The 20,378-nt window shown below is 29.3% G+C and overlaps 5 protein-coding genes across 8 annotated transcripts; 2 read left to right on the forward strand and 3 right to left on the reverse strand.

Annotated features, from left to right (window-relative positions):
- The first annotated feature begins 2,989 nt into the window (after positions 1 to 2,989).
- On the forward strand, positions 2,990 to 10,725 carry LOC130895846 (phytanoyl-CoA dioxygenase, peroxisomal-like). Of its 4 annotated transcripts, none has more exons than XM_057803407.1 (9): positions 2,990 to 3,142; positions 4,354 to 4,455; positions 6,079 to 6,198; positions 6,655 to 6,766; positions 6,916 to 7,083; positions 7,269 to 7,412; positions 10,025 to 10,159; positions 10,337 to 10,474; positions 10,560 to 10,725. In XM_057803407.1, exons 2-9 carry the CDS (start codon positions 4,430 to 4,432, stop codon positions 10,632 to 10,634), a joined length of 918 nt encoding a protein of 305 aa, XP_057659390.1. In that variant the 5' UTR covers positions 2,990 to 3,142; positions 4,354 to 4,429; the 3' UTR covers positions 10,635 to 10,725. The 4 variants fall into 4 exon arrangements, with proteins under 4 accessions (XP_057659390.1, XP_057659398.1, XP_057659416.1 ...); XM_057803415.1 differs by lacking the exon at positions 2,990 to 3,142 and adding an exon at positions 3,363 to 3,606; XM_057803433.1 differs by lacking the exons at positions 2,990 to 3,142; positions 4,354 to 4,455 and adding an exon at positions 5,473 to 5,987.
- Positions 10,726 to 11,520: 795 nt separating this feature from the next.
- LOC130895839 (uncharacterized) lies at positions 11,521 to 15,814 on the reverse strand. Its single transcript, XM_057803394.1, has 7 exons — positions 15,621 to 15,814; positions 14,910 to 15,568; positions 14,138 to 14,733; positions 13,400 to 13,717; positions 12,934 to 13,185; positions 11,999 to 12,193; positions 11,521 to 11,830 (listed from the first exon to the last, which is right to left on the reverse strand). Exons 1-7 carry the CDS (start codon positions 15,707 to 15,709, stop codon positions 11,759 to 11,761), a joined length of 2,181 nt encoding a protein of 726 aa, XP_057659377.1. The 5' UTR covers positions 15,710 to 15,814; the 3' UTR covers positions 11,521 to 11,758.
- Positions 15,815 to 15,859: 45 nt separating this feature from the next.
- LOC130896614 (transmembrane emp24 domain-containing protein bai) lies at positions 15,860 to 17,032 on the reverse strand. Its single transcript, XM_057804817.1, has 5 exons — positions 16,720 to 17,032; positions 16,512 to 16,632; positions 16,386 to 16,456; positions 16,183 to 16,309; positions 15,860 to 16,128 (listed from the first exon to the last, which is right to left on the reverse strand). The coding sequence occupies exons 1-5, from the start codon at positions 16,894 to 16,896 to the stop codon at positions 16,007 to 16,009; spliced, it is 618 nt and encodes a 205-aa protein (XP_057660800.1). The 5' UTR covers positions 16,897 to 17,032; the 3' UTR covers positions 15,860 to 16,006.
- Positions 17,033 to 17,177: 145 nt separating this feature from the next.
- Positions 17,178 to 17,952, forward strand: LOC130896605 (uncharacterized). Its single transcript, XM_057804805.1, has 2 exons — positions 17,178 to 17,704; positions 17,758 to 17,952. Exons 1-2 carry the CDS (start codon positions 17,198 to 17,200, stop codon positions 17,872 to 17,874), a joined length of 624 nt encoding a protein of 207 aa, XP_057660788.1. The 5' UTR covers positions 17,178 to 17,197; the 3' UTR covers positions 17,875 to 17,952.
- On the reverse strand, positions 17,724 to 19,336 carry LOC130896597 (phosphatidylinositol glycan anchor biosynthesis class U protein). Its single transcript, XM_057804793.1, has one exon. It carries the CDS (start codon positions 19,282 to 19,284, stop codon positions 17,956 to 17,958), a length of 1,329 nt encoding a protein of 442 aa, XP_057660776.1. The 5' UTR covers positions 19,285 to 19,336; the 3' UTR covers positions 17,724 to 17,955.
- Positions 19,337 to 20,378: the final 1,042 nt, after the last annotated feature.

Genomic DNA, 20,378 nt, shown 5'->3' on the forward strand with positions numbered 1-20,378 from the left:
TAGTTTCTGTACGTGTTATTCTTTTTTTTTCTTAGAATTTTGGCAATTATGCTTTCCCAGGATTTCTTCCATTTTTATAGCTTGTCAAATCCTTTCTGGCGGTCTATTGCTCTACATTCTACAAAAAAGTGTCCAAATCGTTTAAACTCTAAAGGAGTTATCCCTATATAAAATAATATTAATGGTTTTTCACCAAGTTACCTAAATCGTGGATTCAGTTGCCTGCTTGTTTATCGACAACTAAACAAACGCATCATCAAGGTAAAAGACAATACAATGGCTCTTTATGAAAGTTGTATTCAAGTTGAGGAGCTATCTCGGGTCTGCTAATAATGCTAAATGTATGTTCGTTATCATAAAAATAAATAATATTTGAGATTATTTACTAAACCAATATATAACTTGTCTACGGCGGAACCTTCTCGATTAACTCAGCTGGGAAGTACGTTGGACAAACTAGGAAATCTGATAATGTCTGTGTTGAGGAGCACCTAGATCATTGAAAATATGGACGGACAGAAAAGTCAAGTAATAAAGACGACGGTGTCAGTTATAATCATGTAATAATTATAAATGAAGAAAATTTATTAGAAAATGTATCCAACAATAAATAATTGAACATAATTATTGACATTGTTAGATGTGAGAATAGCTTAAATGAAGACAACACGTCTATACCTCATATGTAGTCCTCTTGTAGGAAATATTTTCCATAGGAGGAGGTTCAGAGGTGGAAAAAATTAGTATATATAAGTGCACTACAAAAATGTTTGCCCACCCCATAGTCCATTCAATAAATCTCAAAATAATACATTTTAACAAATTTCTCTTTCAAATTGTCAAGAGAAGATCGAAGCAGTATTTTACAAACCACCCCTTATTTGTTCACTTTAAACGAACATGTTTATGTTTAAATTTGGTCGGGGACTGCGACAAGTTGAAACTTGCAAATAACGACTGATTTGTTCATTAGTTTCTAACTGTGAATTATTTCTGCGATATTTATGATTGTAGTTTAGTCTTAGTTAGCCCTATGAGACGTATAAGGAAGTATCGGTTGAAATTAATCACAAGTCTTGATAGTATAGGCAAAGGTAACCTTACCATCGCCGCTGAATTAAAAATATGCAACCACCAGGAGCTTTAGCCATAGAAAACGTTCAGGGCAACCTCGAAAAACCACAATCGCTGAAGATAAACGTATTGTATTGATCAGTAAACGTGTTCGACGGCTCAAGCTCAAATCAATGAATCTAGAGAACTGCCTCTGAGTACTTCTACAGTGAAAAGATATTGAGAAAAACCTTTTTGGAAGGGTAGCAGTGAAGAAACCCCTTTTTAAGATGTCCAAATAAAATTAAGAGGGTGCAGCTGGCTACAGACAGTTTTATGGAGTGATGAATGAAAATTTGAGGTTTTTGAGTCTAAGAGAAAAATGATGCAGATGGAAGAAAGAACGGATGTTAGATCTATATACAATCCCGACAGTAAAACACGACGGATGCTCGGTGATGATTTGAGGAAGTTCGATTAAGAAAAAAGAAGGCTATAAAAAAATATTAAAAGAAAATGTTGTACGTTCTGGCCCGTGCCTGGTCAACAGAAAATTTATCTTTCAGCATGAGAAGGATCCCTAGCATTCCTCGAAGCTCTGCAAAAAGTATTTGAAATAATTAGAGAGGAAGAATGTACTGAAAGTAATGATATGGCATCACAGTAGCCCGACCTCATCCCATTGAGTTGTTGTGGAAAAAATTGGGCAGGAAAGTGAGAAAGCAGTATCCTACTTCCACTTTACCTCTTTTGAATAGACTGAAAAACAAATAGAACCATATAGAAACTTACATCGATAAGTCAAAAATTTAAATACGTAATAATTATAGACTGTAGTTTTATTATTAATATATTCTTATCAATATATGTTCTTTTAAATATTAAAATTAAAATCGATTGTATTGCTTTTATTTATTGTGCATTACGCAAACTATAGGGTGGGTAAAAACTTTTGACCGGTAGTGTATGTCGCTATAAGACGTAATTGTGAGTGTTGGTGTTGTGATAGTAGTAAATAGTGCTTTCAGTTTTCTTTTCTTCTGGCGATACATCAACCTTATTTTCTTTATAATAATTAACACAGATTTGATAATATTAGCAAGGAAATACGTTTCACATTCTTAAAATGAACATCGCCAAAACGAAGTACCTAAAAAAGTCGAATCTTATCAATGGGGAAAAATTGTTTTTTTGTAAAATGTAAATTTATTTTATTTTATTTTGTGGCGGTGAAAAGTCTGTTGCATCAACACAGCTTGTTGCGAAATGAAACAAGTTTTGAAATGCAAAAATAAATGTTTTGATGAGTATTATCAGTGTCAAGAGAAAAAAAATATATCTCATACTATAATAGGTATTTCGTATAATGTAGACAGTGATGAAAAAACATAAACAAACTTAAAACTGATTACTTATTTATATTGTAATATGTTTACAGAATAGATTCAATACAAACCATTCGGGTGTGTGGTGACACTACACCAACCTCACAATTTCACAGTCTAACCCTCGTTTCGGTAACGAAGTTATCGTCGTCAGAGATCGAAGGTAAAGAGTTAAATAAAAACAAGAAACGTATCCAAATTAGTGTAACCATAGACTTAATGCCTACAGAACTAAAAATAAAAAAAAGATAACATAGATTGACGTTTAGCCTTAGTTTCATACCAGTTCACAAGCTTTTTAGTTGTTGCAATACCAAAATATGATCATCAAAGAGCTTTTCGGAAACTGTGATTCTGGGTCATAAAGATTTTTATCACAGATTCCGAAAGTCGCGTTCGATTTATGGCTAAAATTTCAAATTCATAGCTAAACCTACAAAGACCTTTGTTTTTATTATTTCAGTTTCGTGCGTTAATTTGTCTATGATAGGAATTTCATATTTATATTGTCTTTAGGTTGAAACTCGTGATGACACTTGACATAAATTTGTATTATTAAAAATAATTGTTCTCGACACATGTAATCTCGAAAACTCAAAGTATAATACAAATTAAAATCGTGTTGTAGAGCAAAGTATCTAAGTAGATAAATAGTACATTTGACAGAGTTATGAATCGAACTTTCAACCTCGAATATTTGACTGGTAAAAATTACGAGAATTTGGATATATATCTACCATTAAATATTAAGACGAACGTGAAACTAAGCTAGAGGGTGTAAAATAAAGAAATAAAATTATATATATATATATATATATATATATATATATATATATATATATATATATATATACAAATGCATCTAAATGTTCTTGATTTTAGCAAAATAATACAATCAATTTTCTTGATGTCACATTATATAGAATTAACAATAACAAGAACAGAATGGTATACGAAACCAACTTGGTCCTCAAAGTCCTCAAGATATTTAAACTTCAATTCGTGTCATCCTATATCACAAAAAAGATCAGTGATAATAGGTGTGGCTGATAGATCTATCCAACTATCAGATCCTGAATTTAGATGCTTAGCTTTTCAAAAAGCAAAAACTGCATTGAAAGAAAATAATTATCCGGAAAAAATGATGAATAACATATTCAATAAAAGGGTAAACAGATACTACAATCAATTTAAAAACAAAACAAAAACGAAACATAAAACATTTTTCCTTATCATATGTACAAGGACTTTCCCAACAATTATTGAATTATTTCAATAAATATGATAGATATTAGTATGAGTCATGGAGGACATAATACATTATCCAAATATTTCACTAAATTAAAATCTAAAACACCAAAGAACAAAAGAAGTAATATTATATATCAAGTGCCTTGTACTAATTGTGACGCTGTCTACATAGGGCAGACATCTCAGTATTTAGAAAATAGACTAAAAGGTCATCAATATGATAAAAAAATAAAACTGCATTAACGAACCATGAGCTATCAAAAAAACATAAATTCGATTATAAATATTCAAAAATTCTTGAAACAGAATCTAATACACGAAAAAGGGAATTTTTAGAAATGGTTCACTTTCATAAGAACGAAAAAGCTATAAATGATAAAAAAGATCTAAATAATTTAAGTAAAATTTATAATAGCGCTATTTTGTAAATTCTAATAAATTTAATTGATTACCACTATATATATTTGAGATGTGGGAACCAAAGGAAACATTAATTTGCAATTGCACAATTTATAAAAAAATATATGTATAGTCAAAACTATTAAGTGTAAAGTTTAAGTTGTTGTTCATAATTCAGAAATTATTTTCATTCACACATCCATGTATTGTAACCATTTATCATGACCCTTAGTAACAAAAACATTGTGTATCTTTGTTGTTTTAGGGTTTAAAAAATACTTGATATCACGGAATTCCAGGAAAAATTCATCTTCCTGTTTTTATCCATCCACTCCTGCTCCATGGATCTGGTCCAAATAAGTCGAAAGTATGTTAACAATTATTTATATAATTTTTGAAATGTTTACACTTAAAATAAAATCTCTAGTATAGTGATTCTTCCAAATAATGTTTGTCATTCATGGATCTGTTTTTAGATAAACTGCATATCAATATAGAAAAAACACAGTCTGGTATTCAAAATAAATGAATCACTTATCAGAAAATTATAGTCAGTTTTCATTTGTCTAGGGTTTTAGAAGAGCCATTTGGGAAAGCCAATGAGTTTTGTGATAAGTTAACTATAATAATAGGATAATAACATATTGTAACAATTTATGATAAATTTATTTGAAGTAATGATGGAAAATGATAATAAAAATTATATCAACATATAAAGAAATTAAAGTTCCTCTAAAGTTCCTGTTGTTGTATACTGTGTCTCTAGTATATTTGATTTATACAGTATGTAGCGCGCCTAGTACGCTACCCTGTGTTACCCCTGCTGCTGTAGTAAAATATTCGGACTTTTCCTCATTAACTTGTGTTTGGAAGGTTCTGTTGATTAGGTAAGATTTCAGAAGTGGGTATTGGGGAGAGTTCTTTCAATTTTGAATAGCAGCCCTTAATGCCACACTGTCAAAAGCCTGTCCGATATCAATGAAAACAGCAGAGCAATATTCTTTGTTTTGCACTTTATTCTCTGTATGAGTAGGTGGACTTTTTGCACTGTCGAATGTTTGTGTCGGAATCCAAATTAATGGCAGGAAATCAGTTCCTGTGGAGGTAGGTCTTCAGTCATTCTATGTAGGAGTAATTATTCAAGAGTTTGGATATTGTTGGTAGAAGGCTTCTTGGGCGGTAAGATGTCACATTGGTTGGGTCGTTGCCTGGTTTAAATTAATAAATGCTGTTTTCAATATGTGTATATTCTTTAACGTTTAACTAGCATACAAATGAATTTTACTAAATTACAAAAATTTATTCAAAACAATTAAATATTATCGCACAAACTCGTATATTTATTGGAAGTCTCTAATAATTATAACAATTGGATTATTAAGTCAGTTCAAAACCTGTTAGGAAAGTGAAAAAATGAATTTTTTATATTCAACAAATTCAAAAACTCCGTAAACAATTTATTTTTTATATGAAAATTGTAAACTGACATACAAAGATTATATACATATAAATGACCTTGAAACCAGCTAACAAAAATGAATTTGTACTTTGATCTAAAATGTGAAATTGATACAATATGATCTTTGTTCTGATCTTTATAAACTAAAGTTTCTTAAAAACACAATTAGTAATTTATATACACATTAAAGAATGGTACATAATATGTAAGTTTTGATATAATATATAATATACATATAGGTTATGTAATGAAATTAAAAATATGTGTATATACATTGTAAAAATCGTTATTTGAATCAGAACACCTTGCTATTTGTAAATATAAATATTCAAAATATAGAACAACAAACTAAAATGTTCTTATTAATTACTGGTGATATCTTTTCCATATGGTTCCATATTGTTACTTATCCTCTAAATTATTATCAGAAGCAATCAGATGTAAGCATATGAAAACAAATTTTATTTATACTATCTGTTGGTTGTAAATGCGAATTATTTTTCCATTTTATTATTTTGTTTTTATTTGCAGGCCTTACAAATATATCCATGCCGATTCCAAGTTTACTGATTGGCAAAAAGATTTTTATGAACAAAATGGATACATTATTATAAAAGATAACATAAACTATGAATTAATAGATGAACTAAAGTAAGTACTCAAATATTTAAAATGGTAGTTTCTTCTTTATATTTATATAAAATACAAATAGAGAGTGTATTGTAGCTACTTTTTACTTTGGTAGTAAATTATTTGCTTGAATTTTAATACATGTAAAATGAATCTAAGATAAAAGACTAATTTCTCTTGATGGTATTCTACTTTGTGGGTTTAAAAACAAATTTGAATCAATTTAATTTTGTAATAATCTCGTTTACTACATACTACATATCCCCATTTTATTTAACAGTGAAAATAACTTTATATAAAATATTTACAACTGAAATTGACATTTCTTTTTGGAAACTATATTTTCTCTATAGTTTTATAATAGATTAAACACTGGAGCATTCGTTAGCACATCAGTACTTTTAATAGATAGAACTTAGTTTTTTATTTGCCTGCTAATACTTGAATCCGCTACAATAAAATTTGAATTATTTTCAGTCAAAGATTTATTGATATTTGTGAAGGAAATGCAGAGGATGCAAAATGCCAGATTATAAAAGACCCAATACTCAAGAAAAAAGGAGCCAAAGGAGAATTTGTTGTGAATAAGGTAATTATACTGAAATCGGGTTTTTCAATTTGTAGAACTTGTAAATAGAGAAATTTAAGAAAAAATAACTTTACTGATACATTTTCCTTTGAACTTTATTGATAAATTGTATGTTTTAAGGTAATTACTTATACATTTTTTTGTTTTAGCTACAAGAAATTACCTATGATCCGATTTTAAGCAAATATTCTTCAGAGAAAAGCCTTCTAGATGTCGTAGAGAATATCATAGGACCAAATATAACGGCTGTACATTCTATGCTTATTAATAAGCCTCCAGATAGTGAACCTGACATTTCAAAGCATCCCCTACATCAAGTAAGTTATTATCATCTTTATGAAATGAATTGAATGTACTTAAATCTCAATTTATATTCTTCCAAAAGACTCTTGAAAATGGAGGAATAAAACCGACCTTCTCGGTATCTTGGTATCATCTTCAACTAATATCAGACATGCAACCAACATCAGTCCCAATAATCATACATTATATCATATTTTAGGATCTGCATTACTTTCCATTTAGACCAGCCCATAAAATTGTAGGTTCATGGACCGCAATGCAGAAAGTCGACGAATCCAATGGTTGTTTATATGTTGTACCAGGCTCTCACAAAAGTCCTCTTTATAAACATGAATATCCTAAGGTAAGAAATTCAAATTTGAACAAATTATTTCATTTCAATCAAAAAAGATCTATTGTCTTATGCAACTATCAAATTATTACTTATAAAAAATATTGTACACTAAGAATATGATATACAGATAATACTTGAACTCCATATAAAATATTTTTTCCATGGTACCTCCTTTACTATATATTATCACGTTCATTGTTAATAAAAAAATATGGTGGATTAACCCCGTGCAGTAACTATCCACAAGTGCGTTATGGAGTCAATCGGCACCTTGTTCTTTCCTTAGTTTAAATGTATTCAGCTTGCTGAAAATTGATTAATTTAGGAAAAATCAATTGTTTTTCCACTTCATAGATTTAGGTCAGTATACCACAGCAGAGGACATTAATTGATTTATTCAAAAGTTCATTAACCTAATGGAATTTGTACTCGTAAATAACTTCTTGAAATTAAATTTTATGAGATTTTAGACACAGGAAATGAGTTAAATTTTTTTGTGAGGTTCTATTTTTTATCGAATTTTGAGAGAATATTGTATATGTTTATAACATATAGCCATATTAGTTTCAACCCTTTGAAAAAATCAAAAGCTGAAGCAGGTTCCAGCATTTTTAAAGTTTATCTCTTACAGGCTCAGCACTAGGGCTGGGCAATTATCAAAAAATATAATCGATTATATAAAATAATCGATTATTTTCGATTTATCCATTTATCGAAAATAATCGATCAATCGGAAATGATCGATAAAGCGAAAATAATCAATTTTCGATTATTCGAAAATCGGAAATAAAGCTTCAAAAGAACGATTGTGGTTTGATTCCTACAAAAAACAAGATAAAGAGCGAGTATAACACTAGAAACATACGGAAGATATTATGGTTTGATTCCCAATAAAAACAAACCAAATAATGAACCTACAGAAGATATTTGGAAGTAAGATACTGATACATATTGAATTATGTTAAACTGTACCAAAACCATTATGTATTTTTGAGAATGAAAATAGGCAAGAAATATTGTATTTTATAAAACCAAATTCTCACAGGATGTTGTCCACAAGCTCCACCTTACACAATAATCTCTTTTGTATATTATTAATTAAAAGTGATAATTTGTCACTAGCTTAATGGGCTTGTTTCAAAACAAACTCTTTAGTCTTAGATTTAGGCTTGCAACTAAAAGCAAAACAAAAAATTATTATCTTGAAAGATATTTATTATAAATTTTTAGGAATGTTAACAAAAGTCTTATTCAGAGTTAAAAAAACAAGCTGGTCAATATGATCTTCAGTTAGTGAGGCTCTTAGGTCAGTTACTATTTGGCCTCCTTTGCTAAATACTCGCTCAGATGGAACACTGGAAGCTTGAATACAGAGAAACTTTTTTGCACACTGGGAAAGAAAAGGAAATACATGTGCGTTATATTTCCACCATATCAGTGGATCTTCTTCAACATCAATGACTGGTATATTCATATATTGTTCAATTTCATTTTTAATTTTTTTTACAAATTGATGAAAGTCCGCTTTTCTTTTTTCCTGATGACGCAGCTCTATTCTCAGAAACTGGAATTATTTCTAATTCGCTACTAAGTTGTAAGTAATATTATATCTTCAATTATCTGCTTTTCTGCAAAACTAAAAAAGGATCCTTTGAAACGTGGGTCCATGAGGGTGGTAATCTGGAATAGTTTATTAGTTTTCTCGTTGCTTTCATATCTGTTTTTAAGTGTGTTTAAAATTAATGAAGCTATTTCCCTTTTTAGTTCTACAATGTCTTCATCAATTTCAGTTTCAGCGTATTCATCTACCAATGCTTTACCTAATTCCAAAGAAATGGGTAGAATGGTAGATCTCGTTACATAATTTTCTTCAGACAGAGTTTCTGAAATGTTTTGAATTGGAGTTTCAAATCGTCAGCGTTTAGTATAAGCTTTTTATAATGTCCTATATTATAGGTTTGTAAAAAATTTAAGAGATTTACTTCTTGTTGAACAATTATCTTGATTAAATTTAAAAGAGACCACCATCGCGTCTTAGAAAAGGGAGAAATTTTTGTTTCCTTAGTGTTGTATTTTTTCCAACAGCTTTCCAACTATGTGCAAAAATATTCTGAATTTTACATAAGTTTTCAGCAGTATGATCTTCATCCATTTCATAACTGTCCAAACAAACGCTTACTAACTGATCATTTTCGTCTACAATGGAAGTCCAGCAATCGGTGGCACAAGATATAAATTTGGCTTGTTTTAAAATGGCGAGTTTCATTGTACAAATAAGGAATTAACTTTTGTGACAATGTGTTTCTGCTGGGTAATTTATAGCTTCCATTTAAAACTACAAATTTTTTGAAACCGTCTTTCAAAATTATACTACTATATTATAAGGCATTATTTCCGTAAATGCAATTTGTAAAGAGCTTTTTAAGAATAATTTTTGTACTTAGTTAACTAAATTTCGATTAATCGATTATTTTGCCCATCCCTAGTCAGCACTAGTGGAAAGTTCCGCACGGGGTCGATTGACCCCGCAACGCACGGAACGTGTCATCAATTGATTGTTATAATATATTTTAGTTAACACATGTGGGCAGATATTTTTATTTATTCTTTTGACATTGCAGGGTTCCAATAATGCTTTGTATCATGGAATTACGGGAAAAGAACATCTACCTAGGAAATTGGTGATTTTAGAAAAAGGTGATACTGTTTTCTTCCATCCTTTGATCTTACATGGATCAGGTCCAAATATGACAAAAGTAAGTGGAAGTAATATTCCGAAATACTCAAGCTTTTCAATTTTTCACATTTGCACTCCAATTCTATATTTTTCCTTGTAAAAATTTTTCTGTTGATGGATCAAAAAATGTACCTCTCATTTATATGTTATATAACAATAAGCACATAACATTCTGGTTATAATTTTTTTTCCACAGAATTTCAGAAGAGCCATATCAGTACATTTTGCAGACTCTAATTGTCAATTTATTAATGTTGCTGGAACTGTTCAAGAAAATATTAAAAAAGAAGTAGAAGATATTTTACGACATCGAGGAATAGAGTTATCATTTGAGGTAAGTGAAATATTTCTAATAAATCACTTATAGCCTTGGGTATTTCGTACATTAGTCTTGTGTGATAACAATTTTTCTGTTTTAGGATGGCTGGAAAATGAAAAGCAAACTGATAAAGGGTCCAGCAGGAAATTTTCAAAGATTTGAAAGTCATTTGTAATACATCTACAGTTTAGTATAGTTGGGGTCATGGAAGTTTATTTTTAATACATATTGTTGAACAAATATTGTTAAAATAGACGAAAAATCAATTTTGTGTATATATTTCTCCTTGTTAACTTTCCATATATAATGTTCAATGTTCTAATGTATTTGTATTCAGCTATTGACAACACTGTAATTCAATTTTCCACAATCCCTACGAAATAGTGTCTAACAACGGTCCCGCATGAGAAAGAAGGGCCAGAGATAGAGGAGGTTTTTAGACTGTATGGGAAAGGCTTCAAAGTCTGATCTACCAGGCAGAACAGCAAGGTCTGACAATACGTAAAAGTATTTTCCTACCTACACACGCATCAAGACCAGTGATAATAAGACCCATCATAACCATGAAAATTTAATATTTTTGTCCAAAAGCGAGCCAGCCAAGTGCATATTCTATTTAAAATATCATAAATCAAGTAACCTTCCAGAATTATTATTTTACTAACCCTGCCTTTTCTCTCCAATTTGTTTTGACAAATCGTATTTATAGCCTTTATAGCTGAAACTAAAAGAAAAATTAGGTGAATTTGAATGTGCCAAATGGAGATTCCAAACAATAAGGTTAATTAAAACTTTACATAGATCTTCCATTGGTTTCACTATTTCTGATATATTAGTAATATATCCTGGTTTCCTTCACATCTACGTTGTAACAAGTCGTTTTCCAATCCAATTTTTTTAACAATAGTTTGTTTTATTTTGGAAACTGCCAGCCCCAGAGTTGGCTTTACCATCGACGGAATGAAAATAATAAATTAACAATACAGAATTTTGATTCATATAATACAACCTGAAATTTTTGTTAAGATCTCTTTTTGAACGGGTATGAAATAAAAATCACATTGCTAGATATTTTTTATAAGAACAATGACTATACTAATTTACAATTATAAAAAAACGCCACTTGAAATTTCCTGAAAAATTCTTTTAAAATAAATTATGTGTTATATTATGGGTACTATAATAAGTTTTTCATTTACAGAGTACAGAGTCCATTACTTCTATCCTTATAGCTATATCACTAGCCAATAATTTATAAAAATAATAGTTGAATGGCATCTGTCTGTAAACAATTGATTGTTACATCTGATTCAAAATATTTGAAGGAATAGGAATGGAAGAAAATTTGCACGACATCGTACCAACAACGACCTAAAAAATGTATCTATAAACTCCCTACAATTACAACAAATTTTATTCAAAATTTGACTTTCAGAATTCAGTTAATTATGACAATAAGTTAGAATTGGAGTTGGGTAAACAAAACATAGTAAAGTCGACATTAATAATGTGGAACTCAAATGTTTTGTCTACACTTACTTGATTTTCTAAAACTTCCATTGATATGATTACACCACCGGGTCCATTTAGTTTTCCAGTTAATTTATTATTCTCCACATTATATACATAAACATCACCATTGTGGCAGCTTGCAAACAAACATTTTCCAACTATTTTCATACAACCTATCCCCTTGGAGTTTGTTGCTTTGTACCTCTCATGAATTTCGCCATTCTAAACACAATTAATATTTAAAAAATAAAATTTGACATATCAACTTCAACAAATAGCAGAAATTATAATAAAATTTATGTCCATTATATTCAAAATCTCTGAAATTATCTGAATAACCCTCAATGATCTACTAACACAAAAGGAAGAATGCTGATAGGAAAAAGAGGGCCCAAAATAGAAGCTCTCAAACTAATCCTAGATAACTGGGAATATGGAACAACTAAATTACTAACTGGACATGAATACTACCAGAAGTATCTACATTGCCTGAAAATAGGTTCCCACAAATGAATGTTTATACTTAGAATATAGTAAACAAGATGTTGGTTACCCAAGAAACCTGGAAAACAGAGAATTAGAAGGCAAAAAAACATTTCAAACAAAAGAATATATGAATAACATCCAATAAGAAAAGATAAGCTAGACAGAGGAAAATCAATAGTTTGAAGTTTTGCCAGATGGTTGGTTGTTCCAGGCAGAGCCAAATTTAGTTTAGCAAACGGTTTCAGTTGGGGTAGAACTTGACACAATCATACATGCTCCTATTTAAATATCTTGTATTCAAAAGAAAATTGATTATATTATATTCGTAGTTATAAATTAAAGACAATAATCCATTGTTACATAGATAATAAAGTTGGTAAAATATTATTACATAAAAGGTGGTCAAAAATCAACTTTTGGATTGAAAAAATAAATTAATCAACATTAAATATAATCTAATGTATAGATTTACTCACATGAAAATTGAATTTTAAAATGTCATGAGACGTTGTGCCACAATATACAAAATGTTTATCCAAGACTATACAATATACAGTAGGACACATAGTATCCAATGTTCTTAAATGTAATCCACTCATAGCATCTCTTATCAAAACTGAAGAATTTCGAGATCCTATAAGCAACACTTTTCTAGCACCTTCTTGTGTAGCTCTCAATACAAAAATCGGATTCAAATCAAACTTTTCTTCATACTCAACAATTCGTTTCTAAAAATTACCATTATCAATATCAATACAGATGAATTTAACATATCACTTAGTTGCTTGCAACATTTTTCAAACGTAAATAGCTGAAATCAGTTTCAGAGGCTCATGAGATATCTAAAATTGTAAGCATTTTGAAAATAAAATTTGTTTACTATAGCTTATACATAAATTGATAAATTATTCTCGATATTAATTACAAAACTTGAAAATTCACCTTTATGGAGTATCTCATTAAAGTTCCTCTAAGACATCCTAAAAACAAATATTCCCATTTTGGTTCCATACACTGAATACTATCTTCAATAAAGATGTCCTGTAGAAGATTAATGCTGTAAAAATTATATACTTTGAGATATGATCCAAAACTGCCTATGAACATGTAAGGTTTACTATGTTCTTCTAGTTTAGTAAAATGGAGGCAAGATATGGGAACAGTTGTTATTTGTATTTCGTTTAAACAGCTGGCATCACTGAGACTGAAGATATAAATTTTACCACTTTCTGTTCCAGCCACTAATTTATCCTCACATATCTAAAAAATGTGATAATAAAATTATTATATCAGTAGGAAACCGAAAATCTGTAAAGATCAAAACCATAATTATTCCATATTTTTGGTTGTGATATAAAGCTCATGTTTCTATACGAGTATTTATTAGAAATTTTAAAATAAACTATATCTTTCCACCACTATCAGTTCCAATGATCTAATCATCATTTTTGCTGTCACAATTTGGAGACCTAATAACACTGAACAGCTCCAAGACCTTCCCATACTGTTTGAAGCGTCATACCCACAACATTTTGATTTATATTAAAAAAAATGTTCATTTTCAGTGTTTCACTCTATTAAGTATCACTTTGGATTATTTATTGCATTAGAAAATTGGTCGTAATAAAAATAAAAAATGAGTTATTTGAGTAATTGATTAATAACATATTATCAACTTACCCTTAAAACCAATATTTTTTCTGTATAATTTTCAAAATTCAAAATTTTTTGTGGGCTTTTAATTTCATTAGAATTTATTTTCTCTGATTGTTTAGTTGATAAATTTATTTTGCACGCTGGTTTATCAACTTTTTTTCTCTTCTTTTGCTTAGGGACTCTCTCAGTATTTGTTTTAGAGACTTTAAATAAATTCTGCCTGTATTGGGTCAATTGTTCAATATATTTATCAATTCTTAGCATTCTCCCTACACAAGCTTTTAATGTTTTTGGGGTACTAGGAAAGTTTATTCTCAGAAATTGCTGTATAGTTATAGTTTTCTTCTTTGTTCTAGTCATCTTATGATTATTTTTCAATATTTTATTCTTTTTTGGTTCTTCATCATCGATTATTATGGTTTCTATATTATCATCTTGGATAATTACAGCATTATCATCATCATCTTCCATTTTAACAGTCTTATCTTGAAACTGAACATTTTCATCAACATCACTTTGATTTTCTCTCAGAGTGTCGGAAGGGATTAAATCATTTGTTGTAATTTCCACTAGCGAATCTTTTTCCTCCATTTTGATAATATCATTAGGTAAGTTTGTATCTAATTATAAACAAATAAATGAAATTAATAATTCAATTGCTCATATTTATATTCTACAACTAAACATATCTTATCTATTGATAAGTTAAAGATAAACTAAAAAAGAATGCACCACCAACTTTCATAATACAACTGATTAAGATAAGGAATTATACACATGTTAATCAATTTCTTACCTAGGGATGCAGGATATAATTGTAAATCTTCCTGATTACTAAAACTAGATTGTAGTTCTTCAAGAATTTCTTTTGGCAGATCTTCAATCTTTATACCTATATCTGGAATAATTGAATTAATCCAATGCATAGATTCAGTTACTTCAGATGTCTCGTTAACAACATTTCTTAAAGCTCTAGAAATTTCAAGTCTCCTTTGTTTTAGAATTTGATCTATAGCTTCATCATAACCAGGAGTTCCTGTACTTATAAAAATTTTTTTCCTTCCATCACTGAGATTACTAATATGGTTCATTATTTTGTTATGAATCTCATTTACATTAAAGGATGTTTTTTTACCAACAGATTCTGATTGTCCTGTGTTACGAATTCGTTTTCTCTCGTTTTTCTTATCAGTTACTTGAACTGCAGGAGTATCATTTTCTGGTAATTCAACATTTCTAGCATTCTTTGAAGGAATAATGTTATCTTCTGGAGTCAACAAGTGTCGCATTATTATAGCACTTGTTTCCTTTATTTTTTGAGTCATGTACTCTTCACTGCCAATATCAGGTGAATGAGAGCTGGACACTGTTTCAGAATCATTATTTTTTACTAATTTTCTTTTTTCTCGAAACCGAGGTGCAAAATTCTGTTTGAATGTATGACCATATCTATTTCTAAAATAAAACTCTTAAAAAATTGTCCAACCTATGCTTAGAAAATACCTACCTGTAATCTTTGTGATACCGATATTTGTTATACCCATACTGGTAATATCCATCTCGTCTGTTAGGGAACTGCTTATCTCCATTATCCATTATGTTTAAATGAAAATATATTCAAATATCAAATAAACTAATAAATGTTTTCAACCAAATCCAAACATACAAGTAAGGTTAGGTTTTCTTCTCTTTTAAGAATATGTACTCCACATTCCAACCCGCCAGCAAAATATAAATATACATGAATCTTTTCTCAAATTTTATTAACAACTTCTTTCATACAAACAGATCAAGATGTACACGTATAAATAGCACAATACAATTGTCTGAATATTTTTACAGAAATGTTTTATTACAAAAATAAAAATTTTGCACAATTTTCTCAATTTCGAATTATTCAATGAGTTTCTTTGCTTTGAAATATGTTCTCAAGTACAAAACTTGCCAAGTAGCCAGACCTAACAGACAGCACAATGAAAATATGGAGAAGTATAACACCCGGCTGTTAGTGGATTCTGAAAAACAAGAATAGATAAGAAACTGAATGAGAAATAATTTAATATAACTACCATTTGTATCTCTCATCTCTTCTTCCCTTTTCCTCATGATGGCAAAATCTTGTACTATTGATTCAGAGAGATCTTCTAACTTTTTCAACTCCCTCTCAATTGGTTTTAATTGAGCAGCCTCCCCATACTAAAATTTTATTAGCATTAACAAGCATATAAAAATAATGATCTATTTTTTATGATAAAATAATCACAATACTCACTGCTTCATAATTTTTTGTTTCTATTCCATGCTTTGTAATCAATGAAACTTCTTGTGAAACACCTCTGATATCTACAAAAATAGTATACAATTACTTAAACACACACAATAACAATAATCAACTTACGTTGTGGAACTTGTGATATGAAGCAAATTTCATAAGTATCAAAGCTTTCGGTATTAAATGAGAACTTTCCTTTTGAAATTGCTTGTCTCTTTGCCAATATTTCGCCTTTAGAATCTGTTACCTTCAAAAAGAAACTGTTTTACTGAGACTCAAAATTGAATTCATTCTCGTTGTACTAAATAAATTATATTTGGCATTAAACACTTACAACATAATCCACCGTTTGTCCAGGCGCCTCAGACACTTCAAATTCTCCTATTACAGGGATATTTTGTTGAAGTTCCTCTCGTAAACACTTTCTTGTATTGGGCTCTAAATTCCACATAATACAGTTCGAAGATACCAGAAAAGTTACAAATATAAGTCCAAAATATGTTATTTCCATTTTAAAATAATGTTAATGGTTCCACCAGACTTAATAACAATTGTATATTACTTTCTCAAACTCGTTATAAATTTAGATGAGGTGGTCTTTACTTTTTTTACAACTGCCAGCTTGACAATTCGAACAACATCAATTGTCACTTTTATTTTCTTCTTTGAGAACTTTTTTGTTTTAGGCTATATAGCTAATATTTTCTTCTTTTATTGGTGCCAAATTTACTGCGACACAGGCCATGGAAATTGTGGCTCTTGGATTTACTCGAACGTAGCTCTGTTTGAAAATCTTTTATTGTAGTTACAATATGGAGGGTGTAGATAAGGTTAAGTCGGTGAAACTAAAAAATTTAAAAGTAGTAATTTACAGAAGCAAATTTTTTCCACAACAATATGCACCAAAGAAAAAAAAGGTCTTCAATAAAATTATTGGTAGAGAGAAAAAAAGGCTAAATATTAGGAACAATTTAATGAATTCAGAAGATAAAGAAAAAATAGTTGAAAATGTTAGACATACATCAAAAAAGAGAAGCACATTCCAAGAACAAGTTCCATTTATCATTTTAGAAAGGCATAAATTGAATAATATGTTTTCAAAACTGAAACAAAAAGAGAAACAGGGTAACAAACAAAAACAATTATTAACTTGCTTGAAGAGCATACAATATCCAAAATCCAATATATGGTCCATTCCAATCAATATAATAAATGCAATTAAAGATTCTCTCTTGACCAGAAACTGGAGTAATATAACTTATTTATTATTACAACTGATAAATTGTCCAGATAATAAATATAGACCAATAATTAAAAAGGTAATTATATTAAACAAAATTAATATTCAAAAGTATATTTTTATTTATTTTAGGTGTATCAAATAATGGATAAACTGAATCCACTATTAGTTGAAAATGATTTACAAGGTGAATATAAAAAAATATTAGCAGCAAGAATACAAATTTTAGACAGTACCACAGTAGTATAATAGATTTTGAACAAATTTCAAACTATACAATTATAAATATTTATGTCTTTTTGCAAATAATAAACAATTGTATTGGAACATCTATTCTAAACATAAATTTCCTTCATCCCCGTCAACTTTCCTATCTTTGCCATATTTCAACATATACTCTCGTTTTACTTGCGAGAACAACAAATCAGTTAATAGAAATATTTGAGCAACAGCAAATGCTAAAGTCACTCCAAAATAAAAATTAGCATTTGCAGAGTTACAATATATCCATAAGTAATACACAATAGGACCTAAACATGTAGTTATAATCAGCATGGTACCAACTAAGAAGCCTTGTTGACTGAATTCAAATATATGAGGAAAAGCTGGCATTATACTCAATACAAAACCTACATCACCAACACTTGGATATGATTTGAAAATAGTTATTATAAAATTAATTGCTATTATCAATAAAAATGGTTGATTCCTAAATTTTATGGAAATAGGTACTAAGTAAAGGATGGTTGTGTTAATCTGGAAAGCATATATGAAAAGTTCTCTAAAATGCTCAAACATTTCAGTGAAAAAATACCAAAATAGTCCAATATTCGGTTGTAAGTCAGGTACATTTAAAATACAGCCATAAACACTTCTAAAGTAACTGAAGTCTTTTCCATAATCACTACACATAAGCACAATAACTAGAGAGCTTATTACAAAACTTACTACACAAATTACACACATTTTTACACTTTTAAAAATATGGTTGAAATAAATCACACCAGGTAATAGAAGTACCAAAGAATAGAAAGATATTGATGCAGTTTTGGCAAGAAATATGCCACATAATAAAGGTAACCCATTTACCATTGTGAACAAAACACAAGACAAGTAAAAATTGTAAAACACAGTTGTAGAGTAACCAACGGAGTTCAATATGGTATATGGATTAAACAAGTAAGCTAGAAGTACATAATACGGAGTTTTAAATATCTTCTCTGGTCTAAGGAAACTGTCCACAGCATCTTTAGCGTAAGTATGTTTGTTTCTTTCTTCTTCATTGTATACTTCCAAAACGTACCTCTTTATAGCAAAATACAATATAATGGCAGTGAGTATATCAAATTTAATGAAAACCAAATGTACTTTCCCTTGAAATATCTGCAATATCTTCTTATACATGAATAATGATAACGGGGTTTCATGTAATACATCTCCTTCGTAAGGATTGATTTTAAGTGATAATAAATATAGTCCTTCTGACACCCTTTTCCAGGAATTTAAGGGCGTTGATACTTCTACATGATTCGCTATAACTGCTTGATATTTGGAGAGCATCAAATAATATCTCAACATTATAGCTGCTAAACATGTTGAAATAATTCTTGACAACGAAACCGAATTAGTTTGAACAAAATTATGCTTTTTCAAAGACATTGTACCATAACTAAACTTTGAAGTTCTTCCTTTTTGACAGCCGAAAATGTAAACTAGTGATTAAGGTTAGTGAATAATTTCTTCTTTATTTATTAGAAGACTGTATCTACCATTCGTTCAACTACATTTTCATTATTGAAATAGAGTTATACCTAATCTTACTATATTCATTTATACAATTAATTACTTGTGTAACTTTTTATTTAAATTTGAATGTTTTTATATTTTTCAAACAATGAAGAATTTTTACACCTAACCTATAATGTAATAAAGGCAGATTTTCAAGTTATGTAATAAAAATAAAGGAAATATGGACAACATTAGTGTATGATTTCAACTTCCAAATTTTTAATATTTATTCAAAATAAATTACCCAATAACAGTATATGTTGCCAACGATTGTGCACATTTTATATATTTTATATTTACTGAGGAATTGAAATATTCGTAAATAAATAATCTACATTACATGTATTACTGAATTCACAATTAATATAGGCACGAAAAGTTGTTTCACAAGAATAAACTATTCTCTTTTTGCTCAGATCTTTTCTATTTTATTTGTAGGAAAAACGGCCTATGGACGTTAGTTTAAAATTCACCTTTCATGTTCGGCATCTGCTAGAGAATCTCTATACCATAGGCGTGCTAAAGTATATAAACTACCTATAAAATTCAGGAATATTCATAGAAATCAAACCATGTTATAATTACACATTCTTTATTTGTTCAGTAGATAATACTGTTCCAACAAATTTGATCAAACTGAGAGAAAATATAGGTTATTCAAATTGAATTGTTTTAATGAGATAGTATCAGATTTTCCAAATATATGTTATACAGATTTGAGAATCTTTCTCAAAATGATAATCCATAACGATTGTATCTAAAGTACTGAGAACTCAGTACTTATTGAGAATATGTATGAAGAGTTGCCTAAATGTAAAGTATACACTGCTCAATTTGCACATTAAAAATGTCAACATGAACATTTAAATTGTTCTTGTATGTTTTCGATAAATTAATAAATCCATTATTCAGATTCCAATTTGCGAATTCTTTTATTGACTCTTCAGTAACAAACAATTTTTTCT

Source organism: Diorhabda carinulata, chromosome 1 (genome assembly GCF_026250575.1).
Source record: "Diorhabda carinulata isolate Delta chromosome 1, icDioCari1.1, whole genome shotgun sequence".
Classification (NCBI taxonomy): Eukaryota; Metazoa; Arthropoda; class Insecta; order Coleoptera; family Chrysomelidae; genus Diorhabda; species Diorhabda carinulata.

Coding starts and splice junctions, on each gene's coding strand:
- LOC130895846 (XM_057803407.1), top strand. CDS start 4,430: ATGGATCTGGTCCAAATAAGTCGAAA. Junction 6,767..6,915: donor GAGAATTTGTTGTGAATAAG/GTAATTATACTG, acceptor TTTTTGTTTTAG/CTACAAGAAATTACCTATGA. Junction 7,413..10,024: donor ATAAACATGAATATCCTAAG/GTAAGAAATTCA, acceptor TTGACATTGCAG/GGTTCCAATAATGCTTTGTA.
- LOC130895839 (XM_057803394.1), bottom strand. CDS start 15,709: ATGGATAATGGAGATAAGCAGTTCCCTAACAGACGAGATGGATATTAC. Junction 15,569..15,620: donor CGGTATCACAAAGATTACAG/GTAGGTATTTTC, acceptor GTTTTATTTTAG/AAATAGATATGGTCATACAT. Junction 13,718..14,137: donor AAAAAATATTGGTTTTAAGG/GTAAGTTGATAA, acceptor CACATTTTTTAG/ATATGTGAGGATAAATTAGT.
- LOC130896614 (XM_057804817.1), bottom strand. CDS start 16,896: ATGGAAATAACATATTTTGGACTTATATTTGTAACTTTTCTGGTATCT. Junction 16,457..16,511: donor CATATCACAAGTTCCACAAC/GTAAGTTGATTA, acceptor CTATTTTTGTAG/ATATCAGAGGTGTTTCACAA. Junction 16,129..16,182: donor AGAGATGAGAGATACAAATG/GTAGTTATATTA, acceptor CTTGTTTTTCAG/AATCCACTAACAGCCGGGTG.
- LOC130896605 (XM_057804805.1), top strand. CDS start 17,198: ATGGAGGGTGTAGATAAGGTTAAGTCGGTGAAACTAAAAAATTTAAAA. Junction 17,705..17,757: donor ATAGACCAATAATTAAAAAG/GTAATTATATTA, acceptor TATTTATTTTAG/GTGTATCAAATAATGGATAA.
- LOC130896597 (XM_057804793.1), bottom strand. CDS start 19,284: ATGTCTTTGAAAAAGCATAATTTTGTTCAAACTAATTCGGTTTCGTTG.